The 18,795-nt window shown below is 42.3% G+C and overlaps 1 protein-coding gene across 1 annotated transcript in view; it reads right to left on the bottom strand.

Annotated features, from left to right (window-relative positions):
* Nucleotides 1-18,795, bottom strand: part of TXLNG (taxilin gamma) — a 49,837-nt gene extending 31,042 nt beyond the window's left edge. The window contains exon 1 of the mRNA XM_065901058.1: nucleotides 18,657-18,795. Coding sequence (XP_065757130.1) covers nucleotides 18,657-18,758 — 102 coding nt within the window. The 5' untranslated portion in view covers nucleotides 18,759-18,795. The remainder of the gene's footprint in view (nucleotides 1-18,656) is intronic.

Genomic DNA, 18,795 nt, shown 5'->3' with positions numbered 1-18,795 from the left:
CACACACACAATGATATACTACTCAGCCATAAAAAAAGAAGGAAATAATGCCATTTGCAGCAACACAGATGGATCTAGAGATTATCATATTAAGTGAAGTCAGAGAAACACAAATACCATATGATATCACTTATATGTAGAATCTAAAAAGATGATACAAATGAACTTATTTACAAAACAGAAACAGACTAACAGACATAGAAAACAAACTTATGGTTACCAAAGGGGAAAGAGGCGGGAGAGGGATAAATTAGGAATTTGGGAGTAACATATACACCCCACTATATATAAAATAGAAATAAGGACCTACTGTATAGCACAGGGAACTACACTCAGTATTTCGTAATAACCTACATGCGAAAAGAATCTGAAAAAGAAAATATATTTGTATAACAATCACTTTTTTTTTTTTTTTTTGGCTCCGTTGGGTCTTTGTTGCTGCGTGCAGGCTTTCTCTAGTTGTGGCAAGCGGGGGCTACTGTTCACTGCGGTGCGCGGGCTTCTCATTGCAGTGGCTTCTCTTTTGTTGTGGAGCACGGGCTCTAGGTGCGCGGGCTTCAGTAGTTGTGGCACCTGGGCTCAGTAGTTGCGGGATGCAGGCTCTAGAGCACAGGCTCAGTAGTTGTGGCACACGGGATTAGTTGCACCACGGCATGTGGGATCTTCCCGGACCAGGGATCGAACCTGTGTCCCCTGCACTGGCAGGTGGATTCTCAACCACTGTGCCACCAGGGAAGTCCCTAAAAAATTTTAAAATGATGTCATTTCAAACTGGTAAAGGAAATAAACGATTTGAGATATCTCCCAAGTCATATGGGGGGAAAAAGTGATAACCAATCACACCCCTCCAGATATATCAAGATTGAAACGTGAAAAATGAAAACCACAAAGAACTAGAAGTTCAAAGTGAAACTTTGGGGCTTCCCTGGTGGCACAGTGGTTGAGAATCCGCCTGCCGATGCAGGGAACACGGGTTCGTGCCCCGGTCCAGGAAGATCCCACATGTCGCGGAGCGGCTAGGCGCGTGAGCCATGGCCGCTGAGCCTGTGCGTCCGGAGCCTGTGCTCCGCAACGGGAGAGGCCACAGCAGTGAGAGGCCCGCATACCGCAAAAAAAAAAAAAAAAAAAAAAAAGTGAAACTTTGGTCTAAGGAAATCAGAGAACTCGGAAGCTATTTTATTTTTTAAAGAAAAGCAAAATCAATTTACTAAATATTAATTGAAAACCGCAGACTAGCCAAAAGACCACGTTCATAAGGGCTTCAAATGAGTCAGAGACCCAGCTTTCAAGGATTTCTGAACAAGGAGATCACAGTTAAAGAACTAAAAATGCCCAACATACAAAAACATGTTCAAACTGGACTTCCCTGATGGGCCATCGGCTAAGACTCCACGCTCCCACTGCAGGGGGCACAGGTTCCATCCCTGGTTGGGGAACTAAGATCCCGCATGCTGCACGGTGCATCCAAAAAAAGTTCGACCTCATTCATAATTAAAGAAATACAAATAAAAATGCAAATCAAAGCAATACTGACCAGATTTTTTTAAATGATTTTTTAAAAAAACAAAACAAACCTTCATGTGGGCAAACAGGTCCCCCAGTACAGTCCTGAGAAGCCTACATTGGTAGCATATTAGTTTTGCAGAGGTATTTAGCAGTATCTCTCAACATCTGAATGCACGTTCACTTTCACCAGTGAGTCCACCATAGTTTATTCCACAGACACTCTCACTCAAGGGCAAAGGCTATTCAGCACACCACCGCTTATTACTACACACAAGAACCAGAACGTCTACTGATAGTGAACTGATTAAAGGGACTTCCCTGGTGGTCCAGTGGTTAAGACTCTGCGCTTCCTCTGCAGGGGTTGTGGGTTCAATCCCTGGTCGGACAACTAAGATCCCACATGCCGCGCAGTATGGCCAAAAAATTAAAATAAAAAAAAAATTTTAATAAAATTTTAAAAAGAACTGGTTAAATAAAGAATGGTCATCCACACAAGTTAAAGGAGGCAGTTATTCAAAAGAGTAAGGTAGAGCCATGTCAATATGAACAGATCTCCAAGGTATAGTTAAGTAAGGAAAAAGAAACATTTGGTCCTGCAAAAATGTATTCATACAGAAGCCAGTAAATGGAGAAAACTTTTCTATAAAGATATCCCCCAAACTGTTCACCATGACCAGTATTATACGAAGTATTATAAAAAGCAGTATTATAGGGCTTCCCTGGTGGCACAGTGGTTGAGAGTCCGCCTGCCAATGCAGGGGACACGGGTTCGTGCCCCGGTTTGGGAGGATCCCACATGCCGCGGAGCGGCTGGGCCCGTGAGCCGTGGCTGCTGAGCCTGCGCATCCGGAGCCTGTGCTCCGCAACGGGAGAGGCCACAACAGTGAGAGGCCCGCGTACTACAAAAAAACAACAACAAAAAGCGGTATTATATTTTTTCACTATTCCACCACACCCCAGCCTCAGAGTCTGAAGAGTTGCAGGAGTTTCTTTCGAGTCATTTCATGTCATCTTCTCCCTTCACCCTGCTCAACAGACCTCTGGGTCTGTCCCCCCAAATCTTTACACTACACCTTCTACTATAGTAGGAACACGATCTACTAAGCATGAATTTTTGTAGCTGTTCTGATATATCTCCTTCTTAAAACAATTATGAAAACTAAAATATCTCATTTAAACTTGGCCTCAATCTATAACTACGGCTAGGACATCTACCAAATCATTTTACCAGTTGAAAAAAAAATAGGTTCAATCATGGATAGTTAACTCTTCCCAAGTAGAATCAGACAGTCAACAGCTAAGCCTATACATAGAACACACAAAAGAGGGTTAACATACTGTATATAAGGCTAAGTTCTGACTCAAGGGAGAAAGGAAAAAAACCTAACATTTACTAACTGCTATGTGGTAGACATTTAAAATACTTTATTTAGTTGAGCCTTACAATTCTAAGACAGTGAGAATATTACTTCATTATACAGATAAACTAGGGAACAAAGTAGGAAGTGAGTGAGGAAAAAAAAGCCATGATTTCAGACCCACATGTACTGAGCCTGGTATGAAAGTAGTGTTTCTATGTCCTAAAGAATCACATCTGAAGTTAAGAAACGTGAAGACTACCCAAATGTCCATTGATGGATGAATTGATAAATAAAATATGGTAAAGGCATACCTGGTTTTATTGTGCTTCACAAATATTGCGTTTTTTACAAATTGAAGGTTTGTGGCAACTCTGCATGGTCAGATGACAATTAGCACTTTTTAGCAATAACGTATTATTTAATTAAGGTATGTACATTGCTTTTTTAGACTTAACACTACTGCACACTTAATAGACTACACTATAGTGTAAACAACTTTATATGAACTAAAAAACCAAAAAATTCGTCTGACTCACTTTATTATGTTATTTGCTTTACTGTGGTGGTCTGGAACTGAACCTGCAATATCTCCAAGGTGCACCTGTATATAAGTACATTAGGATATTATTCAACCTTAAAAAGGAAGAAAATTCTTTTTTTTTTTGCGGTGCGGTACACGGGCCTCTCACTGTTGTGGCCTCTCCCATTGCGGAGCACAGGCTCTGGACGCGCAGGCTCAGCGGCCATGGCTCACGGGCCCAGCCGCTCCGCGACACGTGGGATCTTCCCGGACCGGGGCACAAACCCTTGTCCCCTGCATCAGCAGGCGGACTCTCAACCACTGCGCCACCAGGGAAGCCCAGGAAGAAAATTCTGACACATGCTACAACATGGATGAACCTTGAAGACGACATTATGTTAAGTGAAAAAAGTCAGACACAAAAGAACATAGTATGATTCCACTTATATGAAATACCTGCAGTAGCCAGATTCATAGAGAAAGAAAACAGAATGGTGGTTGCTTGCCACGGGCAGGGCAGGGGGAATGGAGTACAGAGGTTCAGTTTGGGAAGATTAAAAGGTTCTGGAGATGCATGGTGGTGTAGCTTGCACAACACTGTTAACCTCTTAATGCCAATGAACTGTACGCCTAAAAATGGTTAAAATGGTAAATTTTATGTTATATATATTTTACCCCCGCCCCCCCCAAAATCATGATGAATCACAATTTTAAATATTCAAGTCTTTAGCAAATAAAATCTAACTTTATACTGGTCATCGGGAGTTAATGTAAAAATATTCCAGTTGCTAGAATTACTGAATTGCTCCATTAGCAAGATAAAGCAGTTGAGTCAGTAATAAATGGGATGCCACATTCCTCAGAACAAGTCTTAGGAAAAGACCCATGAAAAATAAGCCTATTCTCTTCTGACAGAATACAGAATAATCTTGGGAAAGATGAAACAAGAAAGAGCAGTCCCCACTTCTGATAAAACCAGAGGGCAGGGCTTCCCTGGTGGCGCAGTGGTTAAGAATCCGCCTGCCAATGCAGGGGACACGGGTTCGGGCCCTGGTCCAGGAAGACCCCACAGGCCCCGGAGCAACTAAGCCCGTGCACCACAACTACTGAGCCTGCACTCCAGAGTCCGCAAGCCACAACTCCTGACCCCACGTACTACAACTACTGAGCCCGCGTGTCACAAATACTGAAGCCCACACGCCTAGAGCCTGTGCTCTGCATGCAACAAGAGAAGCCACTGCAATGAGAAGCCCGCGTGCCGCAACCAAGCGTAACCCCGGCTCACGACAACTAGAGGAAGCCCGCGCACAGCAACGAAGACCCAATGCAGCCAAATAAATAAATAAATAAATAGATAAACAAAATTTATTACAAAAAAACACAACCAAACACAGGAGAGCAGCTAACAGCAGCCAGGTGGTGACCAGGACATTTTAAAGCTTCAGAACCCTGGAATGGCTCAGGAATTCTGAGCTACCTCTGAAGACAGAGGAAGAAATTAGTATCAGGTGGGCAAACAGCAGTGTCTGCCAGTTTAAAACAAAATGAAGGAAGAGCAGTATAAGCGTATTCTGAGATATAGAGGCAAACAGATGAAACTGCTAAGGATGTAAAATGGTGGTTTCTGGGAAGTGGGAATTGGGATGGGGAAAAGCAGTTTTGGGGTTTTGCTCTTCTGAAAGCCTTGCGTCATTTGACCTTTAAAATTAGGTATATACATCACTTAGATTTTTTTTTTTAAGCTGCTTTTGAAACGGGTATGGGGGAAAAGGCACGCAGCACTGCAGATGGGAATATAAAGTTGTACAAACTTTCCGAATGGCAGCTGGGTAATATGTTTCTAAAATATGGGAAACATTATTAGATATAACCCACATTAACAAAAGTTCCCTGGGGTAATCAATAATTTTTAGGTATGCAAAAAGACCCTGAAACCAAAAAGTTTGAGAACTGCTGCCCGGCTGCGGTAGAGGAGGAACAGAGAAAGACGAGAGGCCAGCTCAGTGAAAGCATGGTCTGAGAGGGCTCCCAAACCAAGCAGATCCATCTCTAGGGAACACACCCTGGGACCGGGTGGGAGGACAGAGAGAAGAGTGTCCTTTCCTTCCTGTTCAACCACACCTAACAAATCAGCCTCTTTCCCTTTTGGTTAAGTCACTACAGTACCAATTACTATAATCCACATGGGTGGTGAGGGAGAATTGGTATAAGCCATTTTCCCTTGGCCTTTCTTTGTTGCTCTGGTTCATTCAAAAGCCTCTCCAACAGTAGTTGATATACTTCCTCACTGAATCCTCAGAACTGTCTTAAAGGCAGGTATGATGAACAACAGCCTCAGTGATCAGGTAATCTTTTTTTTTTGTGGTACGTGGGCCTCTCACTGCTGTGGCCTCTCCCCTTGTGGAGCACAGGCTCCAGACGCGCAGGCTCAGCGGCCACAGCTCACAGGCCCAGCCGCTCCGCGGCACCCGGGATCCTCCAGGACCAGGGCACGAACCCGCATCCCCTGCATCGGCAGGCGGACTCCCAACCACCGCACCACCAGGGAAGACCCAGGTAATTAAGTAATGTGTCCAGTCACGGACCTAGGACTTAGAAAGCAGAGACTGAATTCTCTTCTTTCTCTATAATATTCCAAAGAGTATGTTCTTCCAAAGTATGTTAAAAATAAACAAGTGTGGTGATGGCCACACAACTCTGAATATACTAAACATCATCGAATTCTACACTTTAAGTGGATGAATTGTATGGCATATGAATTATACCTCAATAAAACTGTTAAACAAAAAATGAATGAACACAAGCAATGACAGAGTTCTGAGGAGGGACACAAATTGGAGGCAAGGTTAAGTTTAGGAATCATCCCAACTTTTTGTTTTGTTTTTCGCTGCACAGCTTGGGGGATCTTAGTTCCCCAACCAGGGATTGAACACAGGGCCCTGGCAGCAAGAGTGCTGAGTCCTAACCACTGGACCACAAGGGAAGTCCCAAGGAGTTGTCCCAGCTTCTAACTTTAGGCAGCAAAAGGCTCCAGAGTGATCTGTCACAGCATGTAGAGGACAAGGGAGCACACAGAGGCATTAATTAGGTAAATGAGAAGAAAAGAGGGGCAAACCAGTGCTGAAGTTAGGGCAAAGGCAACTGATTTCTCCCACTGGTGAAGAAGACAAGAAGGAGCCAACAGAAGCAAGAACTACAATCCTGCAGCCTGTGGAACAAAAACCACATTCACAGAAAGACAAGATGAAAAGGCAGAGGGCTATGCACCAGATGAAGGAACAACATAAAACCCCAGAAAAACAACTACATGAAGTGGAGATAGGCAACCTTCCAGAAAAAGAATTCAGAATAATGATAGGGAAGATGACCCAGGACCTTGGGAAAAAATGGAGGCAAAGATCGAGAAGATGCAAGAAATGTTTAACAAAGACCTAGAGGAATTAAAGAACAAACAAACAGAGATGAACAATACAATAACTGAAATGAAAACTACACTAGAAGGAATCAATAGCAGAATAACTGAGGCAGAAGAACAGATAAGTGACCTGGAAGACAGAATGGTGGAATTCACTGCTGCAGAACAGAATAAAGAAAAAAGAATGAAAAGAAATGAAGACAGCCTAAGAGGCCTCTGGGACAACATTAAATGCAACAACATGCACATCATAGAGGTCCCAGAGGAGAAGAGAGAGAAAGGACCCGAGAAAATATGTGAAGATATTATCTCAAAAACTTCCCTAACATGGGAAAGGAAATAGCCACCCAAGTCCAGGAAGCGCAGAGAGTCCCATACAGGATAAACCGAAGGAGAAACATGCCGAGATACATAGTAATCAAATTGGCAAAAATTAAAGACAAAGAAAAATTATTGAAAGCAGCAAGGGAAAAACGACAAATAACACAAAAGGGAACTCTCATTAGGTTAACAGCTGATCTCTCAGCAGAAACTCTACAAGCCAGAAGGGAGTGGCATAATATACTTAAAGTGATGAAAGGGAAGAACCTACAGCCCAGATTACTCTACCCGTCAAGGATCTCATTCAGATTCAACTGAGAAATCAAAAGCTTTAAAGACAAGCAAAAGCTAACAGAATTCAGCACCACCAAACCAGCCCTACAACGCATGCTAAAGGAACTTCTCTAAGTGGGAAACACAAGAGAAGAAAAGGACCTACAAAAACAAACCCAAAACAATTAAGAAAATGGTCATAGGAACATACATATCGATAATTACCTTAAACGTGAAGGGATAAAATGCTCCAACCAAAACACACAGGCTTGCTGAATGGATACAAAGACAAGACCCATAAATGTGCTGTCTACAAGAGACCCACTTCAGACCTAGGGACACATACAGACTAAAAGTGAGGGGATGGAAAAAGATATTCCATGCAAGTGGAAATCAAAAGAGAGCTGGAGTAGCAATACTCATATCAGATAAAATAGACTTTAAAATAAAGAATGTTACAAGAGACAAGGAATGACACTACATAACGATCAAGGGATCAATCCAAGAAAAAGATATAACAATTATAAATATATATGCACCCAACATAGGAGCACCTCAATACATAAGGCAACTGCTAACAGCTATAAAAGAGAAAATCGACAGTAACACAGTAATAGTGGGAGACTTTAACACCTCACTTCCACCAATGGACAGATCATCCAGACAGAAAATTAAAATGGAAACAGAAGCTTTAAATGAAACAACAGCCCACATGGATTTAATTGATATTTATAAGACATTCCATCCAAAAACAGCAGATTACACTTTCTTCTCGAGTGCGCACAGAACATTCTCCAGGATAGATCACACCTTGGGTCACAAATCAAGCCTCAGTAAATTTAAGAAAACTGAAATCATATCAAGCATCTTTTCTGACCACAACGCTATGAGATTAGAAATGAATTTACAGGGAAAAAAACGTAAAAAACACAAACACATGGAGACTAAATAATACATTAATAATTAACCAAGAGATCACTGAAGAAATCAAACAGGAAATCAAAAAATACCTAGAGACAAATGACAATGAAAACACAACAATCCAAAACCTGTGGGATGCAGCAAAAGCAGTTCTAAGAGGGAAGTTTATAGCTATACAAGGCTACCTCAAGAAACAAGAAAAATCTCAAATAAACACTCTAACCTTACACCTAAAGGAACTAGAGAAACAACAAACAAATCCTAAAGTTAGCAGAAGGAAAGAAATCATAAATATCAGAGCAGAAATAAATGAAATAGAAACAAAGAAAACAATAGCAAAGATCAATAAAACTAAAAGCTGGTTCTTTGAGAAGATAAACAAAATTGATAAACCATTAGCCAGACGCATCAAGAAAAAGAGGGAGAGGACTCAAATCAATAAAATTAGAAATGAAAAAGGAGAAGCGACAACAGACACCACAGAAATACAAAGCATCCTAAGAAACTACTACAAGCAACTCTATGCCAATAAAATGGACAACCTGAAAGAAATGGACCAATTTTTAGAAAGGTATAACCTTCGAAGACCGAACCAGGAAGAAACAGAAAATATGAACAAACCAATCACAAGTAATGAAATTGAAACTGTGATTAAAAATCTTCCAACAAACAAAAGTCCAGGACCAGATGGCTTCACAGGTGAATTCTATCAAAATTTAGAAAAGAGCTAACACCCATCCTTCTCAAACTCTTCTAAAAAATTGCAGAGGAAGGAACACTCCCAAGCTCATTCTATAAGGCCACCATCATCCTGATATCAAAACCAGACAAACATACCACAAAAAAAGAAAATTACAGACCAATAACACTGATGAATATAGATGCAAAAATCCTCAACAAAATACTAGCAAACAGAATTCAACAACACACTAAAAGGATCATATACCATGATCAAGTGGGATTTATCCCAGGGATGCAAGGATTCTTCAATATACGCAAATCAATCAATGTGATACACCGTATTAACAAGTTGAAGAAAACCATGATCATCTCAATAAATACACAAAAACTTTTTGACAAAATTCAACACCCATTTATGATAAAAACTCTCCAGAGGGCTTCCCCGGTGGCACGGTGGCTGAGAGTCTGCCTGCTGATGCAGGGGACACGGGTTCGTGCCCCGGTCCGGGAGGACCCCACGAGCGGCTGGGCCCATGAGCCATGGCTACTGAGCCTGCGCATCCAGAGCCTGTGCTCCACGATGGGAGGGGCCGCAGCAGTGAGAGACCTACGTACCGCAAAAAAAAAAAAACACCTCTCCAGAAAATGGGCATAGAGGGAACCCTTCTCAACATAATAAAGGCCATATACGACAAACCCACAGCAAACATCATTCTCAATGGTGAAAAACTGAAAGCATTTCCTCTAAGACCAGGAACAAGACAAGGATGTCCACTCTCTCCACTACTATTCAACATAGTTTTGGAAGTCCTAGCCATGGCAATCAGAGAAGAAAAAGAAATACAAATTGGAAAAGAAGTAAAACTGTCATTGCTTGCAGATGACATGATACTATACATAGAGAACCCTGAAGTTGCCACCAGAAAACTACTAGAGCTAATCAATGAATCTGGTAAAGTTGCAGGATATAAAATTAATGCACAGAAATCTCTTGCATTCCTATACACTAATGAAAAATCTGAAAGAGAAATTAAGGAAACATTCCCATTTACCACTGCAACAAAAAGAATAAAATACCTAGGAATAAACCTACCTAGGGAGACAAAAGACCTGTATGCAGAAAACTATAACACACTGATGAAAGTAATTATAGATGATACCAACAGATGGAGAGATATACCATGTTCTTGGATTGGAAGAATCAATACTGTGAAAATGACTATACTACCCAAAGCAATCTACAGAATCAATGCAATCTCTATCAAATTACCAATGGAATTTTTTATGGAACTAAAACAAAAAATCTTAAAATTTGTATGGAGACATAAAAGACCCCGAATAGCCAAAGCAGTCTTGAGGGAAAAAAAACGGAGCTGGAGGAATCAGACTCCTTAACTTCAGACTATACTACAAAGCTACAGTAAGCAAGACAATATGGTACTGGCACAAAAAGAGAAACACAGATCAATGGAACAAGATAGAAAGCCCAGAGATAAACCCATGCACCTACAGTCAACTAATCTATGACAAAGGAGGCAAAGATATACAATGGAGAAAAGATAGTCTCTTCAATAAGTGGCGCTGGGAAAACTGGACAGCTACATGTAAAAGAATGAAATTAGAACACTCCCTAACACCATACACAAAAATAAACTCAAAATGGATTAGAGACCTAAATGTAAGACCGGACACTATAAAACTCTTAGAAGAAACATAGGAAAAACACTCTTTGACATAAATCACAGCAAGATCATTTTTGATCCACGTCCTAGAGAAATGGAAATAAAAACAAAAATAAACAAATGGGACCTAATGAAACTTCAAAGCTTTTGCACAGCAAAGGAAACCATAAACAAGACCAAAAGACAACCCTCAGAATGGGAGAAAATATTTGCAAACGAATCAACAGACAAAGGATTAATCGCCAAAATATATAAACAGCTCATGCAGCTCAATATTAAAAAAACAAACAACCCAATCCAAAAATGGGCAGAAGACCTAAATAGACATTTCTCCAAAGAAGACATACAGATGGCCAAGAAGCACATGAAATGTTGCTCAACATCATTAATTATAAGAGAAATGCAAATCAAAACTACAATGAGGTATCACCTCACACCAGTGAGAATGGGCATCATCAGAAAATCTACAAACAACAAATGCTGGAGAGGGTGTGGAGAAAAGGGAACCCTCTTGCAGTGTTGGTGGGAATGTAAATTGATACAGCCACTATGGAGAACAGTATGGAGGTTCCTTAAAAAACTAAAAATAGAATTACCATATGATCCAGCAATCCCACTACTGGGCATATACCCAGAGAAAGCCATAATTCAAAAAGACACATGCACCCCAATGTTCACTGCAGCACTATTTACGATAGCCAGGTCATGGAAGCAACCCAGATGCCCATCGACAGATGAATGGATAAAGATGTGGTACATATATACAATGGAATATAAGCCATAAAAAGGAATGAAATTGGGTCATTTGTTGAGACGTGAATGGATCTAGAGACTCATACAGAGTGACGTTAAGTCAGAAAAAGAAAACAAATATCGTATATTAACGCATCTATGTGGAACCTAGAAAAATGGTACAGATGAACCAGTTTGCAGGGCGGAAATTGAGACACAGATGTAGAGGACAAACGTATGGACACCAAGGGGGGAAAGCTGCGGGGGGGGCGGGGGCGTGGGGGTGGTGGTGGGATGAATTGGGCCATTGGGATTGACATGTATACACTGATGTGTATAAAATGGATGACTAATAAGAACCTGCTGTATAAAAAAATAAATAAAATTAAATTAAAAAAATTTTTTTAAAAAGGAGCCAACAGGTCTGGAAAAGGCCCTGTCAGAATGCAGCTTCTCTGGCTGCATGCTCTCTCCAGCAGGGGTTTGTGCTACTATCTCTAGTGGTTGGTGCTAACATCTATCTTAGACTGTGCACATCGTTTGCCTTTTAATCCAAGGATAATGGCACTCGATTTCACATTTAACTTCTATGGCCATTTCTTTTATTAAAAGGAAGGGTGCTGGACTCCATAATTTGCAAAATCACTTCTAGCTCTAAAACTGTAGTTCAGTGATGAGCCGCAATCTGAGAGATACCTGTATTAGCCTGAACACCTATCTAGGTGGCAAAAGGATCAGAAAATAAGATGTTAATTCCCAAAGCTACTGAAATGTGCTTGGGCCTGATCTACTTTGCAGAAGGGCAGGGGCCAGGCCACACATTTAGCATCTTCAAGCCACAGACTCCTGAGATGTAAAATGGTCCTCTACTTTTTACAGGTTATGTAAATGCAACACCCCTGTTCCAATTTTATGAAGTCATCCTTCGCCAGCTCCACATGGACCAATCATGATGCACCTTTGAAACATCAAACCTTCTCTTTTTCTTGTCCTACTTAACCCAACCACTTCAGCTCTTTGTTAACACTGTGCTATGCAGACTTTGAGAGGTTAAAAAAAGGGTCTCTCTCTAAACCCTCTACCTTTTAATTCATCCAAACTACACTTGGAGGTGCCTTTGCAGGGAGTCAAAAGCACACTTCCTAAATCAAGTATCTTAAGGTCAACCTGGGGCCTAAGGCAATGAAACAAAAGCTATAAGGCTCAAAACTCCCTGGGTTCCTGGATTACAATAGCTTTCCTATACCCCCCAATGACCTAACCCCACCCTTTGTAACTTGATTTCATTCAGCAAAAACTATTACTCATTTTACCTATCACCAAGTTTTACTCACATTCAACGAAGAGCACATTTTTATTTACCATCCTCAAGAAATGTGTTTAGAGAGCACAAGAGACATGGAATATGGCTAATGGCTTTGGAGCCCAGAGACCCCGGCCTTTGAATATACCACTTACTACCTCGTGTGTTGCCATAGGGAGGTCAACCTCTCAGTTTCCTGATCTGTAAACTAGAGATGCACAGTACCTACCTCCTAGAGTAGTAAGATAAGCTGTAATGAATATATATTGCTACCATGCAGCAGAACTGTTTATAATATGTGAATAAGGATGCATTTGCAAATTATGCATTCTCACTTTTAAATATGACCCACATGTCAATCTAAAACATCCTTGGGACTTCCCTGGTGGTCCAGTGGGTAATACTCCACACTCCCAATGCTGGGGGCCCGGGTTCGATCCCTGGTTGGGGAACTAGATCCCGCATGCATGCTGCAATTTAGAGTCCACATGCCACAACTAAGACCTAGCACAGCATAAATAAATAAGTTTAAAAAATGAAACATCCTTAACGAAACGTGCTTCTAAGCTACTGGCACATCTTCCTCAACAAACCATTCTACTTTGACCTGAGTAGGGAAAGAAGAAAAATGAACAAGTGGTAGTTTAGCAATATTACTCGTGGCAGACTACAGAGTAGGAAGTGGGGGTAATGGGGGTCGTCCTGGGGACATTTTGGAAATGGAACACAGAATGCAAACCAGCAACCTGAGCAATAATTGTTAATAAAATTATGTTGCCAGCACAACAGGACAACAATGGTCATTTTATATATCTTTTCCTTCAAGTAATAAAATTTAAGTAGTTGTAAGTCCCAAGAGAATTTCAACTAGGAAATAAATTGAATCATAAAAACATACTCAAGGTTCAAACCCTTAAAGGGTCACCTAACCTATTTTACCCTCTTCTAGAAATGCCCCACTTGGGAAAATTTTAAACATAGCTAATTCTCAATGTTGATGAATGCTATATTAAACTTGTATACCACTTTACACACTTTAAATACTGTCACATCCATTACATTAACTAAAAGTTACTGATAATCGTGTTAGAACCAAACAAAAAGTAATTGGGAAGAAGGGGGGTGGGGGGGGGAAGAGGCAAAGGGATTTCTTTGGGATATTAGGTTAGAGAAGCGGAAACTGTCCATGCAGTAGGGTACATCAGTTGCGTTATCAATTACACGATTATATACCGGCTCTAGGCCAACTTCACCAACTCTGAGCTGTGTTATTTAATTTGAGCAAGATTTGCTGTTGTTGTTTTGACTGAGCTTCAGATGCCTTATCTACATACCTAGGGATACCACCTATTCTGCAGAGGTAAGGAAGATATCAGAATGCAAGCACATTTTAAGTGCTGAGCACAATGCAGGAAACAGTGAGAACTCGAATTCCTTTCCTTTGAAATACAACTCTCTGCAAAGTGTAAAACCTGAACAGCATATCTACTGAAAGGAAAACTATTATAGTGACTCCTTCTGTGAAGAATCCCACACAAAGGAAAATCACATGTGACCTGTTTTATGGAATCTGGATTTGGTATATACACTCCTAAATAAAATTTCTCTAGTCAAGACCGATATAAATGACACAAAATAACATATACAACACCTTCCAGTAATGTAATAAATAACTGTGGCATATTATGATCTATGAATGTGGTATTGCTAGAGGGATGTGCTGTATCTGGTCTGCTCTCATTACTGCTTTGCCCGTTTGGTTCTCCATGAAAATAAAACTTACCAAAGTTTGCTGATAGAATTAGATGACAATGTCGTAAAGAGAACATCACTTTGATTCTTATTACTTAATCTCTGTGCTAGAAGAGTGGAAATTCATCATCAAGTCCGCAAATGGGGAGAAAAACAAGACAACGAAATGGTTTCTTCCTACCCCATACTCTCGCCCCACCCTGACCTGATTTCTCCTCATTAAGTCTATCACTGAGAGATTCTGGGAAGAGTGAAGGACACAAAGGTTGGAAGATAGATTTACAGAATAACACCCTAAAAGCAAGAGAAACGGATCTTTCATATATGCTAGCCTCCCCACCAAGTAAAATTCTACATGCCCGGCACTGGGCTGAACGTGTCACATCAACTTTTTTTTTTTTTTAATTTTATTTTTACTTATGTATTTTCGGCTGTGTTGGGTCTTCGTTGCGGTGTACAGGCTTCTCATTGCGGTGGCTTCTCTTGCAGAGCACGGGCTCTAGGCACATGGGCTCAGTAGTTGTGGTGCACAGGCTTAGTTGCTCCGGGGCATGTGGGATCTTCCCGTGTCCCCTGCATTGGCAGGCGGGTTCTTAACCACTGCGCCACCAGGGAAGCCCTCAACTCTCCTACTTCACAACAGTCCTATGCAGTAGGGATTAGCATCATCGCCACTTTACAGATGATGCAATTGAGGCTTAGAAAGATTGCGAAACCTGCCCAAGGTTGCACAGCTAATAGGTGGCAAGAGCCACGGGTCTTGACTCCAAATCCATACTATTTGCCCACTACCACCCTACTTATTACTGTAGTGTAGATGAAAGGGTACTTTCCACACTCGGCTTCACCCCTTGGGCAAATCACTTGACCTTGCTGATCAATTTGTCATCTATAAATGAGGACAATGACAGTTGCCCAGCCTTCTCCACAGCACCTGAGTGATGCTGAAAAACTTAATATATGTGCAAAAATATGCTATAAAAACTATAAGGCAACATGTAAATGTAACATTTCATTAATTTGAGCATACATTCCATATATCTTTATCCTTCCTATCTGACCTGAAAATAAGTTTTTAAGAGTAGTTAAATAATTTTTAACACTCCCAAGCAAAAATCTAGAGGGAAAAAAATCAACCTTAGACATTCTGGAAAAGGCAAAACTATAGAGACAGTAAAAATATCAGTGGTGGCCAGTGGTTTGGGGGAAGAGAGGAAGGGATGGAGGTTCTTAGGGCAGAGAAACTGTTCTGTATGATATCGTAATGGTGGACACATTTGTTAAAACTCTTAGAATATACAGCACCAAGAATGAACCCTAATGTAAACTATGGACTTCAGTTAATAAGAATGTATCAATATTGGCTCACCAATTGTAACAAATGTACCACAATACTGCAAGATATAAATAACAGGGGAAAGGGGTGTGGTGTGAGGGGATAAATGGGAACTCTGCAATTTATGTTCAATTTTTTGGTAAACCTAAAACTGCTCAAAAAATAGTCTATTCGTTTTTTGAAAACTCAACCTTATAAAACAAATTCTAGTAAAAATACAAACAAACAAAAAAAACCCCCACAAATTCTACACAAGGATTTAGGAAGTACTATGAAGGAGCTTGGTGTTCTAAAAAATGCCTGGAATACTTGACAAAGTAATATCCCATCTTTTTAGACCAGTGCTGTCCAATAGAACTTTATGCAATGTGCGATGATGGAAATATTCTAGATCTGCTCTAACACAGTAGCCGCTAGTCACATTGGCTACTGAACACTTGCAATGTGGCTAGTATACTGAGGAAGGGAATTTTTAATTTTACTTAATTTTAATTAACACTTAAATAGCCATAGGCGCCTAGTGGCTATCACATCAGACAGCAGTTTTAGACAATTCAAGAGACTCTTAGAAATGTACTGTAATGTTAAAAGAAAAAAGTCACCTTAAGAGACCATCCAAATAGCAGTAGTTATGAAACAATGCCACAATTACCTGAGGTCAAGAGTGACTAGATGGTTAAGACAAACAGGAAGCAACAAAGCCCATCTCCAATTGTTTCTCACTTTTAAGTCCCATAATGTAACCCAAAAGTGACAAAACGGTCACTGTTCCTTTAATTCCTTCAATATTTTCAAAACAACTCAATTAGTTAAACAGCATTTCTGCTTCCTGAAAAATAGGGCTGAGGTCAAGTTAGAATTACGAATATATTTTCAAGCTAGTGGCCAAGAGGAAATAAAAAACAAGGGGTCCAAAGAAAATAACTTAAAAAGTGACTTCTGCAAACACAAGATATTCACCCAATTTTTTAAAACGAAAATTCAGAAACTAATATTTAGCCATGTATTTCAATTCCACGTCATAGTCAATTGTAAATCAAAAGGAAAAAAGATGCCCAAAAAAGCCTGAGCAAAGAAGAATGGTGCCTGAGTAAGTAAACAAAACTGAGACAGTACAGACACACCTGACTATTCTTATCCAGCTGTTAACCAGAGAACTGCGTCAAAGGGTCATTACCTCTTCCTCGTTTAAAATGCTAGTTGATTTAAACGTCAGCTCCTAGTGCTGACTTTTTATCCTTAGGCTAGGGGCATAAAAAGGAACTCATATCCTCAACTGCACTGGCTTTTTATCGGAGTCCTCCCCTGGGGGGCCTATGAAATCAAACCCTGAGATTGGCTCCCCACCCTCAGGGAATAAGTGAGGTGTCCAAAGTGACAGTGTTGAATCCCTAGAGTTCCGTTCGGTCCACAGCTTCTTTTTCAGTCCTTCAAGTACTGGATCTTTCTTTTAGAGTACAAAGAGAGGGAGAGAAAGACAGGTAATTGAGAAGCAGTAACACGCTCATGAAGACAGACGTGAAAACACGTGACCTTAGAAACAGGCCTCGAAAAGCTAATTCTTGACACTCTGCGCAGAGGTAAAACGAACCTTTGTTCTTTTTTTTTCCAAGTTCACGAGTCGCATTAGAAAAATATTATTTCGTAATTTCCAACAGGGGTGATCTTTAAGAGTATTCAAACGCATAATTAAGTGACATTAAACAGCCCCGAGTGATCAAGCACGAAGTCCAACAACTTGAATGTTTCAATCTGTTCAAACGCAAGGAACGAGACGGGTTTCCACCTTTCCAGTCCTTTTCCCCGCACCTCTCTCTTCCTGGGCCCTGAAAGCCCTGTATACCGTTTGTCGTGCAATTTTTTTCGAACTCCACCCACTGACTCCAGAACAAGTAGAATTCTCCCATTCTGAAGGTCGGGATTTTCCTCCAGAAAGGGAGGGAGACACTGAAAACTCCTTGACGTGAGTCAAATAAGGCAAGGGGAACAGTCCAGCCCGACTCCCAGATTAAGAGAGACCAAAGGCCAAGCTGGGGGAGGCGCTCAAGTTTCCGCTCACCAAGGTGGGGGGGGAGAAAGAAAGAAAAGGGGCAGAAATAAAGAGCGAGAAGGGGAAGGAGGGAGGGCTGGATTGGGAAGACCGGTTATCCGCGATGCTGCTCCCAACTGTGCGGGACCCAGGTCCTCCAGCATCTTCTCCCCACGTGCAGCCAAGCCCGTGGCGCCCACAGAGCAGCCGCTGGGCCTGGGTCCCGGGGGCCGAGAGGCCCGGCTCGCCAGCCCGCGCAGTGGCGGGGAGCGCAGGGGGGCGGGGGAAGGGGGGCGCAGCGCAGCCCCGGCTCCCGCGCGGTTATCTTACTGCGCAACAGCCTCGCCCGCGCCGCCCGGGCGCACCCAGCAGCGCGCCCCGCGCACCTGCCCGGCGCGAGGAGGGTGAGCCAGCGACCCCTGGCAGCCCAAACGGCGGCGCCCAGCGCTAGGAGCACTGGAAGCACGCGGAGGGCGGGGGCTGGGAGAGGGAACACCTGGCGCCCGGGGCCCCGCGGCGCCGGCCGCACGTGGCTGTCACACCTGGCGCGCCCCCGCCAAGCACCCCTTCCCCCTCCCACTCGGCTGCGCCCCCTGCCCTCACTCCCGCCCCCGCCTCAATCCCCAACCGTCGCCCCCTCCCACCCCATCCACCCCGGTTCCACTCCCCTCACCTGCTCCCACCGTCGTCACCCTGGGAGCGAAGAGGGCCGATGGTCGTCCCGTGGCTAAAGGTAACCCGGGAGAGTGAAGAGGTGCACCCCGAAACAGCTAGCCCCAGCATTCCCCGGGCCCAGCAACAACGCAGGCACCCCCCAGACTGACCTTCTGCCGCGGGCTGCGTCGCCGTCCGCCCCGTCCGGCCTCAACTGCCTCCTCGGCGCCGCCGCCTCTTCCCCGCGAAGCCTCCTCTACCCGCGTCGCCATGAGGTGACGGCAGCAGCCAAACAAGCAGCCCGACAAG

The sequence above is a fragment of the Phocoena phocoena genome, chromosome X (assembly GCF_963924675.1).
Source record: "Phocoena phocoena chromosome X, mPhoPho1.1, whole genome shotgun sequence".
In the NCBI taxonomy this organism is placed as follows: Eukaryota; Metazoa; Chordata; class Mammalia; order Artiodactyla; family Phocoenidae; genus Phocoena; species Phocoena phocoena.
The sequence above is the reverse complement of the archived record's forward strand: the minus strand, read 5'-3'. Positions and strand labels throughout refer to the sequence as shown.